At 40.7% G+C, this 21486-nt stretch overlaps 1 protein-coding gene across 5 annotated transcripts in view; it reads right to left on the bottom strand.

Moving 5' to 3' along the window:
• Positions 1 to 412: 412 nt before the first annotated feature.
• LOC103032414 (class I histocompatibility antigen, Gogo-C*0101/C*0102 alpha chain-like) overlaps positions 413 to 21486 on the bottom strand; it is a 152312-nt gene continuing 131238 nt past the window's right edge. For 3 of the 5 annotated variants that reach the window (XM_049473148.1, XM_049473149.1, XM_049473150.1), the window contains exons 3-9: positions 14080 to 14367; positions 12887 to 13171; positions 7352 to 7375; positions 6947 to 7219; positions 4079 to 4366; positions 2737 to 3021; positions 413 to 2103 (exon numbers count right to left, since the gene is read on the bottom strand). In XM_049473148.1, coding sequence (XP_049329105.1) covers positions 2045 to 2103; positions 2737 to 3021; positions 4079 to 4366; positions 6947 to 7219; positions 7352 to 7375; positions 12887 to 13171; positions 14080 to 14367 — 1502 coding nt within the window. In that variant the 3' untranslated portion in view covers positions 413 to 2044. Of the gene's footprint in view, positions 2104 to 2736; positions 3022 to 4078; positions 4367 to 6946; positions 7220 to 7351; positions 7376 to 12886; positions 13172 to 14079; positions 14368 to 18883; positions 19157 to 21486 lie in introns of all 5 variants that reach the window. The other 2 variants (XM_049473151.1, XM_049473152.1) reach the window with 2 other exon arrangements.

Below are 21486 nucleotides of genomic sequence, written 5' to 3'. Positions count from 1 at the left end.
GCTGCCACCTAACTGTATTAAACACAGTTGCTGAAATGCTATTGAATTTGTGAATATATAAAATATAATATATAATAGAGTTCATAGAGTACTCAATTTGCATAATATTAATGGGTGTACAATAATACGTGCAACAACCCATTAAATGTACTTCATTACTGTCAATAATGCTAAAGATCTAAATCTAAAACATGACATACTGTTATATCATTAATCTCCAAAAATACATACAGTCCTGAATGCAGGCGTGCAAATATCTGTTACAAAAATCAATTTCTTCAAAGATCTGATCTAAAACAGGATACTGACCCTATAAACCACCCTGGACTACCTGACGAGCACACACTGGAGCTTTCTGAATGGATCTCGTATTAGAATTACAACTAAACAATAGAAAAGAAACAGACCACAATGATGGTGTAGATATTTTATTTATTATATTCTGAAATAAAATTCACAGAATAACAATGCATTAGTAATATACTGGATTAAATGCCTGCAGAGGCTGTGATTATATATATATATATATGGGCCGTTCCATGGAATCAGTGCCATTTGCTTGTTGTAACTCTGAATTAAACCAAATTAAACTTAATGTTTTATCTTTTTTCAACTCTGAATCTAATAACACATATATTTAACTATTCATAACATGTACATGAAACTCACTCCTGTTACTGAAACTCACTCCTGTTACTGAAACTCACTCCTGTTACTGGCACTCACTCCTGTTACTGAAACTCACTCCTGTTACAGGAACTCACTCCTGTTACTGGAACTCACTCCTGTTACTGAAACTCACTCCTGTTACTGAAACTCACTCCTGTTACTGAAACTCACTCCTGTTACTGGCACTCACTCCTGTTACTGAAACTCACTCCTGTTACAGGAACTCACTCCTGTTACTGGAACTCACTCCTGTTACTGGCACTCACTCCTGTTACTGAAACTCACTCCTGTTACTGAAACTCACTCCTGTTACTGAAACTCACTCCTGTTACTGAAACTCACTCCTGTTACTTTTTATGTTATGAGTAACATGAATTAAAGTAACAAATACGTTTTTGGCATAGAATTAGCAAAAACATGAATGATAGCTAAATGGCGGCTATGCTAATAGCATGAGGACACTGAGCTCATTCTAGTGATTTTTTCCCCAAAATTTGTATTTTAAAGATAAAAAAATGGGATGTGTTGAGATTGAGCTCCTCAGTCATCATTACAATAAGATCAAATATACAGAAAAAAACTAACGAGGAACTTAATTCTGTTCTTCACATGATCTTCAGAACCAGAACCAGCTGATGTCACTTCCTGTTGTAGATGTGACTTCCTGTTGTAGAATGTTCCAGGTGTTTCAGATTCAGGGGTAATGTGTTACGGTAACAGGACTGAGTGAAACCCAGGGACACAACTAAATTGTGTATTTTAACTTAAATATTATGAATTTATTATGAAAAAATATTTTTAAAGCATAGATGGGATTTGGAGTCGCACAACAATGCAAAAATCTAAAGGATTTTAATCATTATATTTTATGGTAAAGTTTATAGTTAGAGAGTGGAAGTAACAGGTAACAAATGCTATTTTTTCAGTGTTGTAAGTAGATGTTAATAATTTTTTTAATTACATATTTTTCTTTTTGAATTAGGTCAATGTACAACACACTATGCTTAGTAATAAAATGTATTTTAAAGTTATTTTGTGTGCACATTTATACATGTAATTTCCTGGGGACAGGAATGGCACCTATTCAGTGGAATGACCCTTATATATGGCAGCAGTGTAAATAAAGGTATGTATAATTTCATGCAGATTTTGTGTTTAGAAGATATAAAAGCACATCAGGACTATTTTAAAATCCTAAAATCTTGTTTAGATGTATATGTTCGTAGTTTAAATGCATTAATTCCACAATAAGTATAAGTAAACTTATTTCAATTATTTCAATAGAAAAAAGACAGCTCAGTTTCAGTAAATGGTGATTATTTTTCTTAATCTGACCATGTTTCACCCCATTAATCACCATCAGGTGAGCAGAAGCTTAAAAGGATGGAAGCATTTCTAACTCTTCTGGGAGATCGGTGTGGATTGGTGCTCCACCTGAAAAGAAAAAGTATAAAAAAAAGTTACTGGGAGATTTGTATAAAAAAAAAAAAAAAAAAAAGAATTACAGGGTAGTTAATTCTGAAACAAAAACAACAGATTAATTGCATGCAAACTTTTTCTAAACTTGGTTCTAAAGTTTTAAACTTCAACAAGGGTGAGTTTCCCAATAGCGATAAATTTTAGCAACAACAAAAAAAATAAAATAAGAAAGGACTGGAAAATAATGATTTTGCTGAAATTTCCCTTTGTAATCTGTTAAAATGTTTGAAATAAAAAAAAAAAAAAAAAAAAAAAAAGAATATCTCCACCCTGCAACAACCACGTCTAATAATACAGCATTTGTTCACTATTAGAGGAACGTAAACAAAAGCTCACCAGAGAAACATTTTATTTACATATTCATTTTTTTATTTTTATCGTTCATAATAGTTCAAACAACCTCACGGGCCAGATGCAATTTCATGCAATGTGCTTCGCCTATTGCCGACCCTTTCTCAATGCAATTACAAATTCTCACCAAAAATCTAGGGAATGTCACTTTAATTTTGGAGAAAGTTCATGCAGTACTTAAGAAATGGACGTTTTTTACAGAGAATGACAAATGTTTAAAAAATCAGATATATTTACCCAGTTTTTTAATGACTGGTTCTTTGAGGGTTCTGTGAGTCACGTAACACTCGTACTGGTCTTTCTCAGCTCCCAGTATCTCCACACTCTTCCTCAGCTGGTAGGTTCCATCATCATTGGGTCTGACTGCAGAAGATGTGATCAGATCTTCAGATAGAGGTGAGCTGGATCTTCTCCAGATCACTGTCGCGTCTTTGGGGTAGAATCCAGTAGCCAGGCAGGTCAGCGTCAGCTTACTCGAGTCACTTACTGATGGTTTTGCGAAAACTTGAACATCCAGTGGTGCTAAGAAAAAAGGAAACATACCGTGAAAATAAGTGCAGTTGCATTTAAACGTATGTGAACCCTTTGGGATTATACTTGGATTTCTGCATAAATTGGTCATTAAATGTGTTCTGATCTTCATCTAAGTCACAACAATAGACAAACACAGTCTGCTTAAACTAATACCACACATGTGTTGTGATGTGATGTGATTAACGGATGTGTTGGTTAAAGCTGCCCCGCCCTATAAAAACACACACCAGTTTTGAGTTTGCTGTTCTTAAGAAGCATTGCTTGATGTGAATCATGCCTCACACAAAAGATCAAGCTCTCAGAAGACCTACGCTCAAGAATTGTTGACTTGCATGAAGCTGAAAAGGGTTACAAAAGTGTCTCTAAAAGCCTTGATGTTCATGTGTCCACGGTAAGACAGACGCTCTACAAATGGAGAAAGTTCAGCACTGTTTCTGCTGCTCTCCCTAGGCGTGGTAAAGTCCTGTAAAGATGACTGTAAGAGCACAGCGCAGCATGAGGTAAATCAATGAGGTGAGGAAGAATCCTAGAATGTCGACTGAAGACTAAATACAGAAATCTCTGGCACATGCTAACACTTAGAACCATCTGTCCTCCAACTGAAGCTCAACAGAGGAAGGATGATGTAACAGAAAAACGACCCAAACATAGAAGTAAATCAACAACCGAACGACTTCAACAGAAGAAAATAAATAAATACTCCTTCTGGAGAGTCCTGACCTCCTGAACCCAGTTGAGATGCTGCGGCAGGAAACCATTGGTTGAGGTTTTTGCTGATAAAGGAGGATCAACCAGTTATTAAATCCAAAGATTCACATACTTTTTTTTACTCTCACTGTGAATATTAACATGTTGTGATCAATAAAATCATACAAACATGTATTTTTGTGTGGTTTTAGTTTAATCAGACTGTGTTTGTCTATTGTTGTGATGTAGATGAAGATCAGAACACATTTAATCACCAATTTATACAGAAATCCAAGTTTAATCCCAAAGAGTTCACTTACTTTTTCTTGCAGCTGTATATAAACACCCTGAGACTCACCGGCTTTCTGCAGTGATTCTTTTCTGTACTCCAGGAACTTGGTGAGCAACAGCACACACTCTTTCTCCAGGTAGCCCTTGGTGTACTGTCCCAGGATGGCCACAGAATCCCATTTCCTCTTGGTTGGTTCAGCTTGTGGAACTGAAGTGATCCAGAGCCTGTTTTCAATATCAAAGGAGAGAAAATCTGATCCATCATAACCGAACTCACTAATCCCTCTCAGAAACTTCACCTCTCCACTGGACTCCTCGATCTCACAGCCGTATCTCCACTGCAGGACATGAAGATCTGAAATTAGAACAGAAAAGACCCATAATCACAGCATAAAACATTAAAAAACATACAGTGGATACAAATAATTATCAACACACACATGGAACATATTGTTGGTTTACTGATGTTAAAGAAAGAAAAAACTATAATGGTCACTGAAATAATAAATACGTTTAACAAACTCCTCCAGCTGTCTCAGGTTTGAACAGACTGTTTTTGGGTCATTGTCTTGTTGATGGACCCATAACCATGAAGAGTAACACAGCCCATCACCCTGAACACACCCTGATCCCCACTGTGAAACATGGTGGTGGCAGCATCATGGTTTGGGGCTGCTTTTCTTCAGATGGTTAAAATTGATGGGAAGATGGATGGAGATAAATAAATACAGGATCATTCTAGAAAGAGAAAACCTGTTGGAGTCTGTAAAAGACCTGAGACTGAGACGGAGATTTATCTTCCAACAAGACAATGATCCAAAACATAAAGCAAAATCTACAATGGAATAAACAAATAAATGTATCCAGGTGTTCGAATGGCAGAAAGTCGAATTCCAGACCTGAATCTAATGGAGAATCTGTGGAAAGAGCTGAAAAAAACTGTTCATCACAAACCAATGCTCTCCGTCCAACCTCACTGAGCCCCAGCTGTTTTATAAAGAAGAATGGGCAAAAATTTCAGTCTCTCGATGTGCAGAACTGATAAAGACAAACCCCAAGAGACTTGCAGCTGTAATCACAGCAAAAGGTGGCACTACAGAGTATTAACACATGGGGCTGAATAATATTGCACGCCCCACTTTTCAGTTTTTTATTTAAAAAAAAAGTTTACAATATCCAATAACTTTTGTTCCACTTCACGATTGTGTCCCATTTGTTGATTCTTCACAAAAACAAATTACAATTTCATATCTTTATATTTTGAAGCCTGAAATGTGGCAAAAGGTTGAAAAGATCAAGGATGAATACTTTTGCAAGGCACTGTATATACTCAGGTCGAGGAGGTGAAAAAATGCCAGGCTTTGGTTTGCTTTTGCTGTTTTTTTTGCATAAAACAGCTTAGTCATAACTAAGTTTTGGGAGTGATCCACGCCCTCACTCCTCCCACTTCCTTCCCTATTTAAACAGTCACTTCCTCTCTACCTGCTCATTGAACAAACCTCGCGCCCACCTCCTCCCCATCTTCCTCCTTCCTCGTGTTTCTCTTCGTTTGAGGGGGGGCTTCGGCTTCACGCTTTACAGCGAAGGTGCCCCGAACTCCACCCCAATACTCTGAGTTCGCTCCCCCTCTTTTCTTCTTCTCTGCCCAGTCAAGGGTGTGGGTCAATACTAGCAAATGCTAATGTGTAAAAGCAAAAAGACGCATGAATTCAGATTGACCGTTCACATTCATGTCGGATTTTGCATGTTCACACAGCCATGAAAAAATCAGATCTGAGACACATTTAGCAAAAGAAATCTGCTTTGAATCACTTCAGCTTGGTAATGTGAACGTAGCCTTGTTGGCTTTTCAATATGCTTTCTGGCAAATTCCAGTGATTTCCTTCCTCCTAAGTCATGTTTTATTGAATTCACTTTTACTAAAACAGTGTCTTTTTGTGTGATCTGACACTTTGATGTACTCTGATATTGGATTTTATCTCTGAATCTCTGTAGAAGTTGTTCTGGGCTCTTTGATTAGCGGTCGTATTAAACGTCTCCTCAGTTTTCCTCTTACGGTCACGTCCAGGGAGGTTAGCTACAGTTCAGAAGACGGTTTTATAGCTTTTACCACTGATAACGATTCACCTTTTAATGTTCCAGGTCAATTTGACTCGTTTTAAAGTTTGAAAATCTAAGAAAATAGTATTTTTTCAGTATGAAACTTCTTCTGCTTGCCTTAATTAGAGTAATCAACATATAAAATGAAAATGAATTATCTCACATATTTGCAACCACCCCCTACAAAAACTAAAACTAAAACACAATTGCAGTGTTATGTTTCGGTGTTGTGTAAAACTATTGTGTTTTATATCTCTGTAGGTCTTTTAAAAGTAATAAAGTAGGGAACATTAAGAAAGTTTGAACAGGTATTTGTTGTATTTTAATGAAAAACGAGTGAATTATCCTAATTGAAACATTACCACCTGTTAGAGGTAAAAAACACCATTGCACTAAATATTGATAGAATAATTAGTAATGGATTTAGTAATAAAATATATTCACACTGCTTGTTAGGATTTTTTGGGGTTTCAGACGTCTTTTTGTTAATTTAACACAAACTGGTTTAAAATGACCTTGGAACACCATTGCTGTTCCTGACGAACATAATAGGAGGGTTAAAATGGGCAGATTGACTGATTTTGAAGACGAGTTTAAAGACACCTGTGATGCTTATTACAGTTTAACATTCCCAAATTATTTCCAATCTTTTCAACGGGAACCATCATTTTTATCCAAGATTCTGCTGATTTTCATTAGTTGATTTTTAGTTTTAGTTTTAGTTAGTTAGTTAGTTTTCTTCTCAGCTATTTTTTCTGACCATTTCAAGATTTTCCTTTCTTTACCTGCAGGAAACCAACAGTTTGTCCACTTGTGTAACTGATAAATTACTAACCCGTGCTATTGTGGTTCATCCTCTGCATCAGAATATCCACATTGACCTTGAACCACTGTTCTTTACTCTTGCGAGACTGGGTTCCTTTTTCCCAGTAATCTTCCTGCATCTTCTCCATCATCCAGCTCTGTTTAGGAATCTTCTTCTGCTCCTTACTGTTGTAGTAGTCGATCTCTTGACAACACAGCAGCCCCAGAGCTGTGAACTCGTAGATTCCTGGTAGATCCAGGTCTTTGGAGAGGCCGGTATATATGTAGTACAGGGAGTGTCTCTCTGGAGGAAAGGTGGAGAAACAGGGTATAAAATAGATCATTTAAAATGAAGTTCATGCTTCATATATACCTTTATTTTATTTTTTATTTTAAGATCTGTCTCTTTGGGAAAATGAACTCAAATTGATCTCACCATCTGCAGCAGGCATCATCCCATCTGAAAAGAAGAATTAAAACACAATTTACTACAACTTTTCATCAGGTATCTCTGGTCTGGATGTTCTATGATCTGGAATTGGTCTAATACAGGGGTGTCCAAACTACGGCCCGTGGGCCATTTGCGGCCCGTTTCCTTTTTTGGAGCGGCCCACGAGGTATTTTAGAAATAGAATGAAAGTTAGCCGCTGTTAAGCAGGTTTTAATAATGTGAGATTCAAAGTTTGAGCGCCAGGTGTCAGACATGGGCCAAAGAGTCTAAAAGCGGAGAGAGTGCGCATTTCTAGCGCAGAAAAACGGGCCAAAGAGTCTAAAAGCGGAGAGAGTGCGCATTTCTAGCGCAGAAAAACGGGCCAAAGAGTCTAAAAGCGGAGAGAGTGCGCAGTTGTAGCGCAGAAAAACGGGCCAAAGAGTCTAAAAGCGGAGAGAGTGCGCAGAAAAACGGGCCAAAGAGTCTAAAAGCGGAGAGGGTGCGCATTTCTAGTGCAGAAAAGCGGGCCAAAGAGTCTAAAAGTTGCCGTAATTAAGGAGTTTAATATTAAGAGACATCATTAAATTAAACATCAATATGAAAAATAGTTTACACAACACTGTCAAAGATAGATAAAGATAGTGAGTGAAGTAAAATGGTGTGTACATAAAATAATCAAGAAAATGTATTATTTAAAGTGGTATATTTCATTATTTGTTTTATTACAGAGTCTGTGGCCCGTGACTTCAAATATATTTCTCCTTCTGGCCCCCAACAAAAAAGTTTGGACACCCCTAGTCTAAAAATCCAAAGTTTGAAGACACTTGAATTAAATAATGATTTTAAAGTAAATTTAAATTACGAGTGGCTATATGAGCAGCACTGCTCAGATATTGACCTCAATCTGTACCTTTTCTATAAAGAGATAAAAGCTTTTTCCACTAGGGGGCAGCTGAAGTCTGAAGGTCATTTTCCTACCAGCTGACTATTTCAACCAATGAGGTGCAACTTTAGACAGCAGAAGCTGTGTTTCTTGTTTATTTTTTGTGGTAGTGATGGTTAATCATGATTACTTAAGTATTTATCCATCATTATGTATTAATACTGACATTTACTCTCAGCAGCCACTTTATTTGGTACACCTTGCCTTCAGAACTGCTTTAATCCTTCGTGGCACCGATTCAACAAGGTACTGGAAACATTCCTCAGAGATTCTAGTTTATATTAACATGATATCATCATGCAGTTACCACAGATTTATCAGCTGAACATCCATGATGATCCACGAATCTCCCGAAACTCCACCACATCCCAAAGCTGCTCTACTGGATTGAGATCTGGAGATTGTGGAGATCATTCCAGTACAGTGAATTAACTCATTGTCATGTTGAAGAAACCAGTCTGAGATGATTCTCTGGCACTTTATGACATGGAGCATCATCCTGCTGGAAGCAGCATCATAAGATACAGGTACACTGTGATCATAAAGGGATGAACATGGTCAGCAGCAATACTCTGGTAGAGCTGCTGTACCACCTTTCCTTTCAAGTTAGGATGGAGCAAATCCAAAGTGGAGCGCAGTCTCCTTCCTTGCAGTAACTCAGCAGGTGATCTACCTGTGGTTCCTTGAGGTGTTATACGGTAACTGAATAGTGCTCTGGACACTCTGGTTTCCATGCTTCCTTCAGTTGTCTTCTTCAGAAGTTCCTTAAATGTTTGCACGGCCCTTTCTGCCAGTCCATTTGAAGAGGCATGGTACGGAGCTGTGGTGACATGGTGAATGCCATTTCTGGTCATGAACTCCGCAAAATCACTACTAGTGAAGCATGTTCCGTTATCTGTTACCAGCATTTCTGGAATGCCATGCTGACTGAAACTTTTCCTCAAGCATTCAATAGTGACAGAGGTGGTGGAGCTATTGAGTGGGTATGCGTCCATCCACTTTGAATGTGCATCAATGAGTATCAAGAACATTTTCCCCAAGAAAGGTCCAGCATAGTCCACATGTACTCTCCTCCATGGCTGTTCTGGCCATTCCCAGGGATGTAGGGGAGCTACTGCTGGACGATGACTGTTTTCTTGGCACACAGAACATCGTTTCACTAAAGCTTCAATGTCTGAGTCTAGCTTTGGCCACCAAATGTAGCTGCGTGCTAAAGCTTTCATTCTAGTTATACCTGGATGTGACTGGTGTAACTGCTTTAGCACTGCTTCTCGACCTGGCACTGGGACTATGACTCTTGCGCCCCATAATACGCATCCATCATTTGTACTAAGTTCTTCTTTTCTCTGTACAAATGGTGACAAATCTGAATCAGTTACCTTGCTCGGCCAACCCCTTAGCACATACTCACGCACTAAGGCCATCACCTTGTCTCTGTCTGTCCATTTTTGAACCTGTCTGGCTGTAACCAGGGGCGTATCCATTTGATCCAGCAACAACACTCTCTCTTCATCCCTGGAGTGCTCCTCTGTCCCTGGTATCGGCAGTCGACTGAGCGCATCTGCATTGCTGTGATCCTTGCCTGCTTTATATACAATAGTATATTCATAGGCACGCAAAGTTACTGCCCATCTCTGGATCCTTGGTGAGGCCATCTGAGGCACTCCTTTCAACTCATTGAACAAGGTAAGGAGTGGCTTGTGATCTGTAACTACTGTGAATTTTCTCCCATACAGGTAGCTGTGAAACTTCTTTACTCCAAAGATCACTGCTAAACCTTCTTTGTCCAGCTGGGAGTAATTCTTTTCAGCGGCATTGAGTGTCCTGGAAACAAACCCAATGGGTCTCTCTGTGCCATCCAGCATGCGGTGTGACAGCACTGCTCCAACGCCGTATGGAGAGGCATCACAAGCCAGCAGTAACTCTTTACTTGCATCATAATGCACTAGTAATGCTGAAGTCTGCAGCAAGGACTTGGCATTTTTGAAAGCTGCTTCCTGTTCTTTCCCCCATTTCCATTCTGTGTCTTTCCTCAATAGCTTGTGCAAAGGAGCTAAAATGGTGGAAAGATTGGGTAAGAATCTGTGGTAATAATTCAGCAGTCCTAGAAAAGCCTTCAACTCTGTCAATGTCTTCGGTGTGGGTGCCTCTTGGATAGCTTGAACTTTTTCAGCTACAGGGTGCAGTCCAGTGGCATCTATCCTATGACCTAAGAAAACCACTTCCTTGTCAAAGAAACTGCACTTATTCCTCTTGAGTCTGAGACCACTATCTCCCAGCCTGCGCAGCACTTCTCCCAGGTTACTGAGGTGTTCCTCTTCTGTGGTCCCAGTCACCAAAATGTCATCCAAATACACCACCACTTGTGGAATACCTTGTAGGATGTTTTCCATGGTACGTTGAAATATGGCAGGACTAGAAGACACACCAAAGGGCAAACGGCAGAAGGTATACAACCCTTTGTGGGTGTTGACAGTCACATATTCCTTAGCCTCCTCATCCAACACAATTTGCTGGTATGCATGGCTCATATCCAACTTGGAGAATCTTTCCCCACCTGATAGATTCGCAAACAAATCTTCAACCCTTGGTATCGGGTACTGTTCTAGCTTGGACACCCTATTCACAGTGAGTTTATAATCTCCACAAATTCGAACAGCACCCCCTGGTTTGAGGACAGGGACAATTGGCGCTGCCCACTCTGAGAACTTGACTGGCTCTATAATCTTGTCCTCAAGAAGCCTTTGGAGCTCTTTCTCCACCAATGGTTTCATAGCATATGGCACTGGCCTTGGTTTGTAGAACTTGGGTAGAGCTTCCTTATCTACATGTATTTGTGCTTTAGTGCCTCTCAGTTGACCCATCTCTTCTTTGAAGACCTCTGCGTGCTTTTCCAACACTTCCTCCAACGTCCTTTTCCCTGCAGGGCCTATTTTGTTCACTGACTGGATCACTATTTGAAGTTGCTGCAACCAATCTCTGCCCATTAAGTTTGGTCCCGTTCCCCCTACCACCACCAGTGGTAGAGACTTCACCCTATTGTTGTGATGCACTTTTACTTCTGTCTTGCCCAGCACCTCGATCATTTCTCCGGTATACGTCTTGAGCGCCAGGTTACATGTTTTTAACTCAGGAATGTGTGACTTCTGCCAGAGCTTGGAGTATTGTTCTCTGTTCATTACTGTCACTCCACAGCCTGTATCAACTTCAAATGTCACCTCCATACCATTAACGCTGAGTTTCTCAGTGATAGGCGCTACTTTGTATACACCGTGCTCTTCAACACTGTAAATTGTGTGCATCTCACCTTCTTCTCCTGACTCTGTCTCTCTTTCTTCTCTTAGAAGGTGAGCTCTCCTATCCTTGGGTACTTTGCTGTGCTGAAACTGCCCACGTGAACCTCCAATCCTCTTCTTATTACAGTCCGAGTTTACCCCTTCTTTACTGTGACATGCCCGCTTAATGTGGCCTCTCTTACCACATTTGTGGCAAATCTGGTTAATGAATCTACACTCCAGAGGTGAATGTGGACCTTTGCATCTATAACACACCAGCGCCTTCTTGTAGTCAGATGTCACACGATGGACTGCTGCTTGGGCTTTGTATGCTTTACCTGAATCCTCCTGGCAGTGACTTTGCAAATCTTTAATATTCCGGTTGGCAGATTCCATAGCTTGAGCTGTCTTCAAAGCTTTCTCGAATGTTAAATCCAGTTCCGCCAACAGTCTCCTCTGGATACGATCGTCATTGATCCCACAAACTAGTCTGTCTCTCAACATTTGTGGTAATGACTCACCATAATTGCAGTCTTGTGCCAGTCTTCGCAATTCAGCAACATAATCAGCAACACTCTCACCCTCTTTGCGCAGTCTTGAGTTGAATCTAAATCTCTGAACAATTTCACTCGGTTTAGGGTTGAAGTGAGTCTTCAGCAAAGCAACCAACTCTTCAAAAGTCTTCTCTCCCGGCTTTTGTGGGCTAACCAAGCTTCTCATTAGGCTATATGTAGCTGGACCCACACAGCTAATCAAAACAGCCCTTTTCTTGTCTGCCTCCAGTATCTCATTTGCTTCGAAAAAATATCCAAGCATTTCACAGTACTCTTCCCATGTCTGTGACTGGCAGTCAAATGGTGTTACTGTGCCTACCATGGCCATTTTCCACTGCAACTTGCCCCTTGGTTACTGCCTTGCAAGTCTTTCTTGTCCTTGAAACTTTTCCAGCGTGTTCCAGTTTATCCTCGTCGCCAAATATGTAGCATATTTTGTTGGGAACTCAACAAACTCAGGAGAGACAAGAGGGACCTTCGTACTCTGCTTTATTGCTGTATCACACAGGCTGCTGTGACCTTCCACATAGAACTGACTAGAACAACTTTGCTCTGCCTTACCAAGGCTTACCAAAGAACCTATACTGCCACCCTGTGGTTCCCTCGAACATATCACATACCAAAATTACTAATAAAGAACAGTTCACTACAATTTGCTAATAATAAAAAAAATCATAACCTGTATACTACAGTGGTTAAGTTTTATATACTGTTCACTAAAGCTGGAAGTTTACAATTTTACGGAAATTAAAGAATCTGATATATTTACCCAGTTTTTTAATGACTGGTTCTTTGAGGGTTCTGTGAGTCACGTAACACTCGTACTGGTCTTTCTCAGCTCCCAGTATCTCCACACTCTTCCTCAGCTGGTAGGTTCCATCATCATTGGGTCTGACTGCAGAAGATGTGATCAGATCTTCAGATAGAGGTGAGCTGGATCTTCTCCAGATCACTGTCGCGTCTTTGGGGTAGAATCCAGTAGCCAGGCAGGTCAGGATCAGCTTACTCGAGTCACTTACTGATGGTTTTGCGAAAACGTGAACATCGAGTGGCGCTAGAACGAAAAAAATACAAATACCCTGGTGAAAAAAAGCATTATTATGCTATCGTGCACTAAAGTGTTCCTGTAGCCACATTATTATTAATCAGTATATTTAAAGAGTGATAAAATGGAGCAACTTTTTTTCTACTTACTATACTTTAATTAAAAAAAAATACATTTAAATGTGTTATTTAACACATAATATCATAAAATTGACTTTTACTTATATACGTATAAGTTACATAAGTAAAAATTGACTTATACTTAAATATATTTCCAAAGCATTGGAATATATTTTAACTGTTATATCAATGCAATACCTAAATATATTTTAAAACATTTTACTAATGTAGTAATTTAACTTTTAAGTTGATACATTGAACTTTAAGTACAAACTAATTAACTAAAATAGCAGTTGTTTTTAACACACTTTAAAAAATATGCTGCTAAAATATGTACAAAAGTATATATCTGGGAATAAGTATTTTATAAGTATATTGAATTACATTAAACTAAAAGTGTATTTCTTAGTAGTCTATTTTTACACTTTTAAAATACACTATATTGTACTTTTTTAGTACAACAAAAAAGTATGATAAGTTTATTTCGAATATTTGATTTGGAGCATGATATTAATGTACTTTTAATATATTTTGAGTAAGTCCATAAATCTGTTAGTATATTTACAGCATACTTAGACATTTCTCAATAAGTTTTAAGTACAATTAAGCATATATTTTTTTTCATCATGTAGAACATTTTATATAAAAAGCATGGAGTTGATTTGTAACTCAACAAAGCTCCAACAGTAATCTAAAGAAAGCTTTCAGCTCAAATCTCAGTGAGCTCTCGAGAACTTTGGACCACAAATCAATAGGACTCATAATTTTAATAAAAAATTTAAGACTACAGGAACTCACCGGCTTTCTGCTCTGATTCTTTCCTGAACTTCAGGAACTTGGTGATCCAGTCCACACACTCTTTCTCCAGGTAGCCCTGGGTGTACTGGTTCAGGATGGCCACACCATCCCATTTCCTCTTGGTTGGTTCTGCAGCTTGAACCGGAGCGACCCAGACCCTGTCCGAATTATCAAAGGAGAGAAAATCTGATCCATCATAACCGTACTCACTAATCCCTCTCAGAAACTTCACCTCTCCATTAGACTCCTCAACCTCACAGCCGTGTCTCCACTGAAGAACATGAAGATCTGAAATTTAAACAAAAAAAGACTCACAATGTGGACATTAAATTTCTGTTTTTCTGCACAATGATAATAAATTATTATAATATTTTTATAGAGATACTGCCCATAAAAACTAGTGTTTACATAACAACATTATACTCGGGAATCCCACTCAAAAGTTTTTACAGCCAGTCCAGGCAGATAAATGGTCCAGGTAACATTTCTCATTGAATTTTATGTTTAAATGTAGTTAATTTTATTCACTGTAGAGTTGGGACCTTCCGATCCCAAATGGCAAGCATCAATTTTAATTGTTTTACTACTCTCCCCATATAAGGACTTTGTTTTTTTGCAAAAACGATTTCCTGTACGAAGTCGAAGTTTAGTTTTTATACTTGGTAGGTCCTGCTAATCTCAAATTGCTGGGATAAGTTAAAAATACACGCTAAGCAAAAGTCTGGGTCTCAGGAGGATATGACACTGTGCAGTGTACTATATACAGTACAGTGTACTTTTTGTTGAACTTGTGAGAAGTCTTCCGATTCACGTCGGCTAGCTAACAGCTAGGTTAGCTGTTTCTTTTAAGAAGTCCCTATTTCACATCAGCTAGCTGAGCAAGTTTAGTTGTTTAGGAGAACGTAGGTTAATTCTTCTCCTCAGCTAGCTTAGCTTAGATAAACAGTTTATTGTGAGGAAATTTCCAGTTTCACCTCAGCTAACGTTAGTTAGGTTAGCTAGCTAGCTAAGTAACTAACTAAAGGAGCCCAAAAAGGATTCAATTCAAGATTCAAGATTCAAGATTTTATTGTCACGTCACAGAGTACAGGTGTACATGTGAGTGAAAAACTTGGGTGCAGATTCCCACCAATGCGCAAAGAATAATATTTACAAGAGAGTAATAAAATAATATAAAATATATAAAAATAGGACATACAGATAACTTACAGTATAAACACTATTTACAATACACTTAATTACAATAAACATGATAACTTACACTATAGACAGATATTGCACAGAACAGATATGCACAGATGTAGATGTAGATATGCGGATAGTGTGGAAGTAGTCCGTATGTGACAGTATAGCTATGAGTAAGTGCAGGTAAGGAATGAGTTGAGCGGGGAGTGCAGGGGGCAGAATGCTGTATAATATGGGAAAGTCTGATAGATGCAGTGTAAAGTAAAGTGCAGGGTGCAGAGTTTGTATGGGTGTCAGTGGGGTGGGTTGGGCAGAACACCGTTCTACTGGCTATTCCACAGCCTGGTTGCTTGGGGGAAGAAGCTGTCTCGGAACCGGCTGGTTCTGGTCTTCAAGCTTCTGAGCCTCCTTCCACTCGGCAGCTGTGAGAACAGGGAATGGCTTGGATGGAACGGGTCCTTCATGATCTTTTTGGATTTCCTCAGGCAGCGGTTGGTGTATAAATCCAAAAGGTTTGGGAGCTCAACCCCAGTGATGTACTGCGCTGTGCGCACAACCCTCTGCAGGGATTTCCGCTCCAGAGCAGTACAGTTCCCATACCAGGTGGTGATGCTGCCCGTCAGAATGCTTTCCACAGTGCAGGTGTAGAAAGTCCTGAGGATGCTGGGGTTCAGACCAAACCTCCTCAGCCGTCTGAGGAAGTACAGGCGTTGTTGTGCCTTCTTCACCACCCGTGTGGTGTGTTCTGTCCATGTCAGATCCTCGCTGATGTGAACACCCAGAAACTTGAAGCTGCTGACCCTCTCCACCGCAGTCCCGTTGATGGAGATCGACGAGTATGCTTTCTCCTGCTTCCTGAAGTCCACGATCAGCTCCTTGGTCTTGCTGACGTTTAGAGAGAGGTTATTCTCCTGGCACCAGTTTTCCAGGATGTTAACCTCCTCTCTGTAGGCCGATTCGTCGTTGTTTGAGATCAGGCCAACAATTGTTGTGTCGTCAGCAAATTTGATGATGACATTGGAGCTGTGTCTGGCTGTGCAGTCGTGGGTGTACAGGGAGTACAGGAGCGGGCTGAGCACACAGCCCTGGGGCGCTCCGATGTTGAGGGTCAGTGAGGAGGATGTGATGTTGCCCATCCTCACCACCTGCTGTCGGTCTGACAGGAAGTTCAGGATCCAGCTGCACAGTGTGCTGTTCAGACCCAGATCCCGGAGCTTGACGTCGAGCCTCGAGGGAACGATGGTGTTGAATGCTGAACTGTAGTCCACAAACAGCATTCTCATATACGTGTCCTTCTTGTCCAGGTGAGAGAGGGCAGTGTGCAGGGTCAGGGCGATCGCATCGTCAGTGGATCTGTTCTGCCTGTATGCAAACTGCAGTGGGTCCAGGGTGGCAGGCAGTGAGGAACAGATGATATCCCTAACCAGCCTCTCAAAGCATTTGCTTATGATGGAGGTTAGGGCAACAGGTCGCCAGTCATTCAGACAGGTGGTGTGGGCAGTCTTTGGAACTGGCACAATGGTGGCCAGTTTAAAGCAAGCTGGCACAACAGAGAGAGAGAGTGATGTATTATAAATGTCCGTGTAGACTGCTGCCAGTTCTCTATAGCAGGCTTTAAGCACTCTCCCGGGAATGCCATCCGGACCAGCTGACTTGCGTGGATTTATCCGCTGAAAAGCTCTGCGCACGTCAGCTTCAGAGACGGAGGGTGGGATGGGATCAGCGGTGGGCGGCGCGCACTCTGGGAGCGCAGCGGTGGGCGGGGCGCACTCTGGGAGCGCAGCGGTGGGCGGGGCGCACTCTGGGAGCGCAGCGTGATCTGCCTCGAATCGAGTGTAGAAGCGGTTCAGCTCCTCTGGCAGCTCAGCGTTGGTGCTGGTCAGAGTGTGAGAGCTTCTCTTGTAGTCAGTGATAATGTTCAGACCCTGCCACAAGCTCTGGGTGTTGGCTGTGTTAAACTGTGCTTCCACTTTCTCTCTGTACCCACGTTTGGCCGCTTTTATGGTCCTACGGAGAGCGTAGCTGGCTCGTTTGTACTCCTCCGTATTTCCAGATCTGAAAGCGGCGCTGCGTGCGCTGAGAGCGGAGCGGACGTCACCGTTCAGCCAGGGCTTCTGATTGGGGAAGACGCGCACTGATCTGAGGGGCACTACGTCATCCATGCACTTGCGAATGAAGGCGGTGACTGTGTCTGCGTACTCGTCGATGCTGCTTGACGAATCACGGAACATCTCCCAGTCCACGTGATCAAAACAGTCCTGAAGCATAGCTTCCGATTGGTCAGACCAGCGGCGTACCTCCTTGGTGGTGGGCGGTTCTCGTTTCAGCCTCTGCCTGTAGGTGGGCAGAAGCAGGATGGAGGAGTGATCTGATTTGCCGAACGGGGGTCGGGGGAGGGCTTTGTAGGCTCCTTGGATGTTAGAGTAGCAGTGATCAAGCGTCTGGGTTTTCCGCGTGAAGCATGTAATGTGCTGAAACAGTGCTGGACAAAAAGTTTTAAAGTTTGTCCGGTTAAAGTCCCCTGCAACAATGAGTGCAGCCTCCGGGCGCGCGGTCATCTGCTTGTTGATGGTCTCGTGTAGCTTCCCGAGTGCGAATTCCGAGTCCGCGCGCGGGTGTATGTACACTGCCGCTAAACACAGTCCTGTAATCTCACGAGGTAGCCACACCGGCCGGCAGGAGATGATCAGATATTCCAGCTCCGGCGAGCAGAAAGACTCGATGAAATGTACATTCCTCCGATCACACCAAGCATTGTTGATCAGGAAACATACACCACCTCCCTTACTTTTCCCAGAGAGCTCTTTGGATCTGTCGGCGCGGTGCAGAGAGAACCCCGCGGGTTCTATGGCGTGGTCGGGTATGTCCGCGGATAGCCAGGTCTCTGTGAGGCAGATCACGCTGCAGTCACGTATCTCCCGCTGGAAAGCGATCCGTGCGTGGAGCTCGCACAGCTTGTTGTCCAAGGACTGCACATTAGCCAGCAACAAGGTGGGAAGAGGCGGACGGTGAGCGCGGCGTCTCAGCCTGACGAGCACACCGGCTCGCTTGCCTCTTTTCCGGCGTCTGCGTCGCGTGCGTGGCCGGGTGACCCAGGTGAATGGAGCCTCTCCGATGTTAGGGAACAAAGGATCAGCGTTGTGGAACTCAAAGTCTGGTTTGCGGTGAGTGATCGACGATCTGATTCCCAGGAGTGTTTGTCGGTCGTATGTGACGATGCCAGTAACATTCAGTGCAAAAAGAGTAACAAGCAAAAACAAAAACAAAGAAAAACTGCTAAAATAAGTGGGAGCTCGCAACACGGCAGCCATGCTCGGCGCCATCTTGATGACGATGGATTCTTCCACAGGATTAATAAAAATGCATTTAAACAATATTTAGAACTAAAAAACACATTTAATACACGGTAAAAATATACCAAATATATTTAATGCCACTAAAAAATGGCAGCTGACGAACTTTGTGTGTAGCAACATTTGAAGGCGGAGCTTGTGAGACAGAATAACACTGGGATGAGTTGAAATTTGTTAACTCTGGCAACTAATTCAAAATTTACCTGAATTGTAACACAGAAAGTTGTTAGTTGTTATGAGAAATAAAGATCTGATGAATCACTAACCCTGGTTATTGTGGTTCATCCTCTTCATCAGAATATCCACGTTGACCTTGAACCACTGTTCTTTACTCTTGCGAGACTGGGTTCCTCTTTCCCAGTAATCTTCCTGCATCTTCTCCATCATCCAGCTCTGTTTAGGAATCTTCTTCTGCTCCTTACTGTTGTAGTAGTCGATCTGTCGGTCATCCAGCAGCCCCAGAGCTGTGAACTCGTAGATTCCTGGTAGATCCAGGTCTTTGTTGAGAGCGGTATATATGTAGTACAGGGAGTGTCTCTCTGGAGGAAAGATGGAGAAACAGGTTACAGACCTCAAAAAAACAGAGCAAAGGACTTAGTTTGTCTGAAAAATCATACAGTAGCAAGAGAAAGTATGTGAATCCTTATACTAAGGGATTATACTTTGATTTCTGCATAAATTGGTCATTAAATGTATTCTGATCTTCATCTAAGTCACAACAATAGACAAACACAGTCTGCTTAAACTAAAACCAGACAAAACAAAATTATATATCTTTGCATGGTTTTATTGAACACAACATGTTAACATTCACACAGTGAGGGGGATAAAAGTATGTGAACCCCTAGACTAATGATGATCTTTTCTAAGAGCTGATTGGAGGCAGGTTGTGATGAGATTAAAGGATGTGTTGGTTTAAGCGGCAGTTTTGAGTTTGCTCTTCTTAAGAAGCTTGATTGCTTGATGTGAATCATGCCTCACACAAAAGATCAAGCTCTCAGAAGACCTGCGTTCAAGAATTGTTGACTTGCATGAAGCTGGAAAGGGTTATAAAAGTATCTCTAAAAGTCTTGATGTTCATGTGTCCACGGTAAGACAGACGCTCGACAAATGGAGAAAGTTCAGCACTGTTGCTGCTACTCTCTCTAGGCGTGGTAAAGTCCTGTAAAGATGACTGTAAGAGCACAGCACATGCAAAATGATCAATGAGGTGAGGAAGAATCCTAGAGTGTCAGCTGAAGACTGAATACAGAAATCTTTGGCACTTGCGAACATCTGTCTGCCACCTGAAGCTCAACAGAGGATGGATGATGCAACAGGACAATGACCCAAAACATCGAAGTAAATCAACAACCGAACGACTTCAACAGAAGAAAATAAATAAATACTCCTTCTGGAGAGTCCTGACCTCCTGAACCCAACTGAGATGCTGCAGCATCATGACCTCAAGAGAGTGATTCACACCAGATATCCCATAATATTATAGCTGAACTGAAACAGTTTAGTGAAGAGGAATGATCCAGAATTCCTCCTGACCGTTCTGCAGGTCTGATCTGCAGCTACAGGAAACCATTGGTTGAGGTTTTTGCTGATAAAGGAGGATCAACCAGTTATTAAATCCAAAGATTCACATACTTTTCCCCTCGCTGTGAATATTAACATGTTGTGTTTAATAAAATCATGCAAACATATGTTTTTTGTGTGGTTTTAGTTTAAGCAGACTGTGTTTGTCTATTGTTGTGACTTAGATGAAGATCAGTGTCAGTTATGACCCAGGCAGGGAGACGAGGAGACGGACGCAAGTGCAGGTAGGGTGAAAATAAATAATAATTTAATAAATAAATAACAAATAAACAAAGAAACAAGGAACGAGTAACACGAAACAAAGAAACACAAATAACCAATAACCAAAACAAACGAGCGATAATAATAAACAAACCAAACAGGGCAGGGAAATATAAACAATAAACTAATAAACACAAAGCAGGGGTATATACAAGGAACTAGGGAACACTTAAATAAACAAGAAACTAGAAACATTAAACAAGAGATAAACAAAGGACAAGGGCTAAAGCTAAGAAAACGAGGGCTAGGCTAGAAAACACGAGAACGACAAAACAACAGAGGAAGGTGCAAAGACCTACAGAGACAAAGTGGCACAGGGGATCTATTTAAAGAAACAGGAAACACACTAGAATTGGAAACACCTGGGGAAGGGGCGGAGCTACAAATGAGAAACACGTGGTGGAAATCTACTGACAAGAGACACAGAGGAGTACAGGTCACGTGGGGAAAACACAGAGAGACATGAGAGAGGGCTAAGACGTGACAATCAGAACACATTTAATCACCAATTTATGCAAAAATCCAAGTATCCAAAGGTTTCCAAATAAATTCTGTATAACAACATAAAAAAAATATGTGGTAGTTTTTCTGGATGTTTGGAGAAAAATTAACAGTTCTGATCTATATCTGTAAATTAACTGAGATTAAAACTACGTGGGTATATATAATGCAGAGTATAAATAATTATAAAACTTATAAGTAAGCTTTTTCTCCAAAATATCTCTGGAAAAACAGAATTTAAGTAAGATTTCCCTCATACCTTAATTTTCCTTTTGTTATAGAATACTTCCTTCAATATGTTTATTACAACAGTTTAAACTGTTAAAGATAGATATTTAAACTCAACCAACCAATTTTAAATGTATTATATATATTATATACACACATATATATATATATATATATATATATATATATATATATATATATATATATATATATATATATATATATATACACACAGTAGACTGTTATGTACTACATAAATAGTGTAAAATCCACCTGCATGTAAGCTACTTTTTTC

This window comes from Astyanax mexicanus, unplaced genomic scaffold (assembly GCF_023375975.1).
Source record: "Astyanax mexicanus isolate ESR-SI-001 unplaced genomic scaffold, AstMex3_surface scaffold_34, whole genome shotgun sequence".
Classification (NCBI taxonomy): Eukaryota; Metazoa; Chordata; class Actinopteri; order Characiformes; family Acestrorhamphidae; genus Astyanax; species Astyanax mexicanus.
This window is presented reverse-complemented; position numbering and strand designations above follow the sequence as displayed.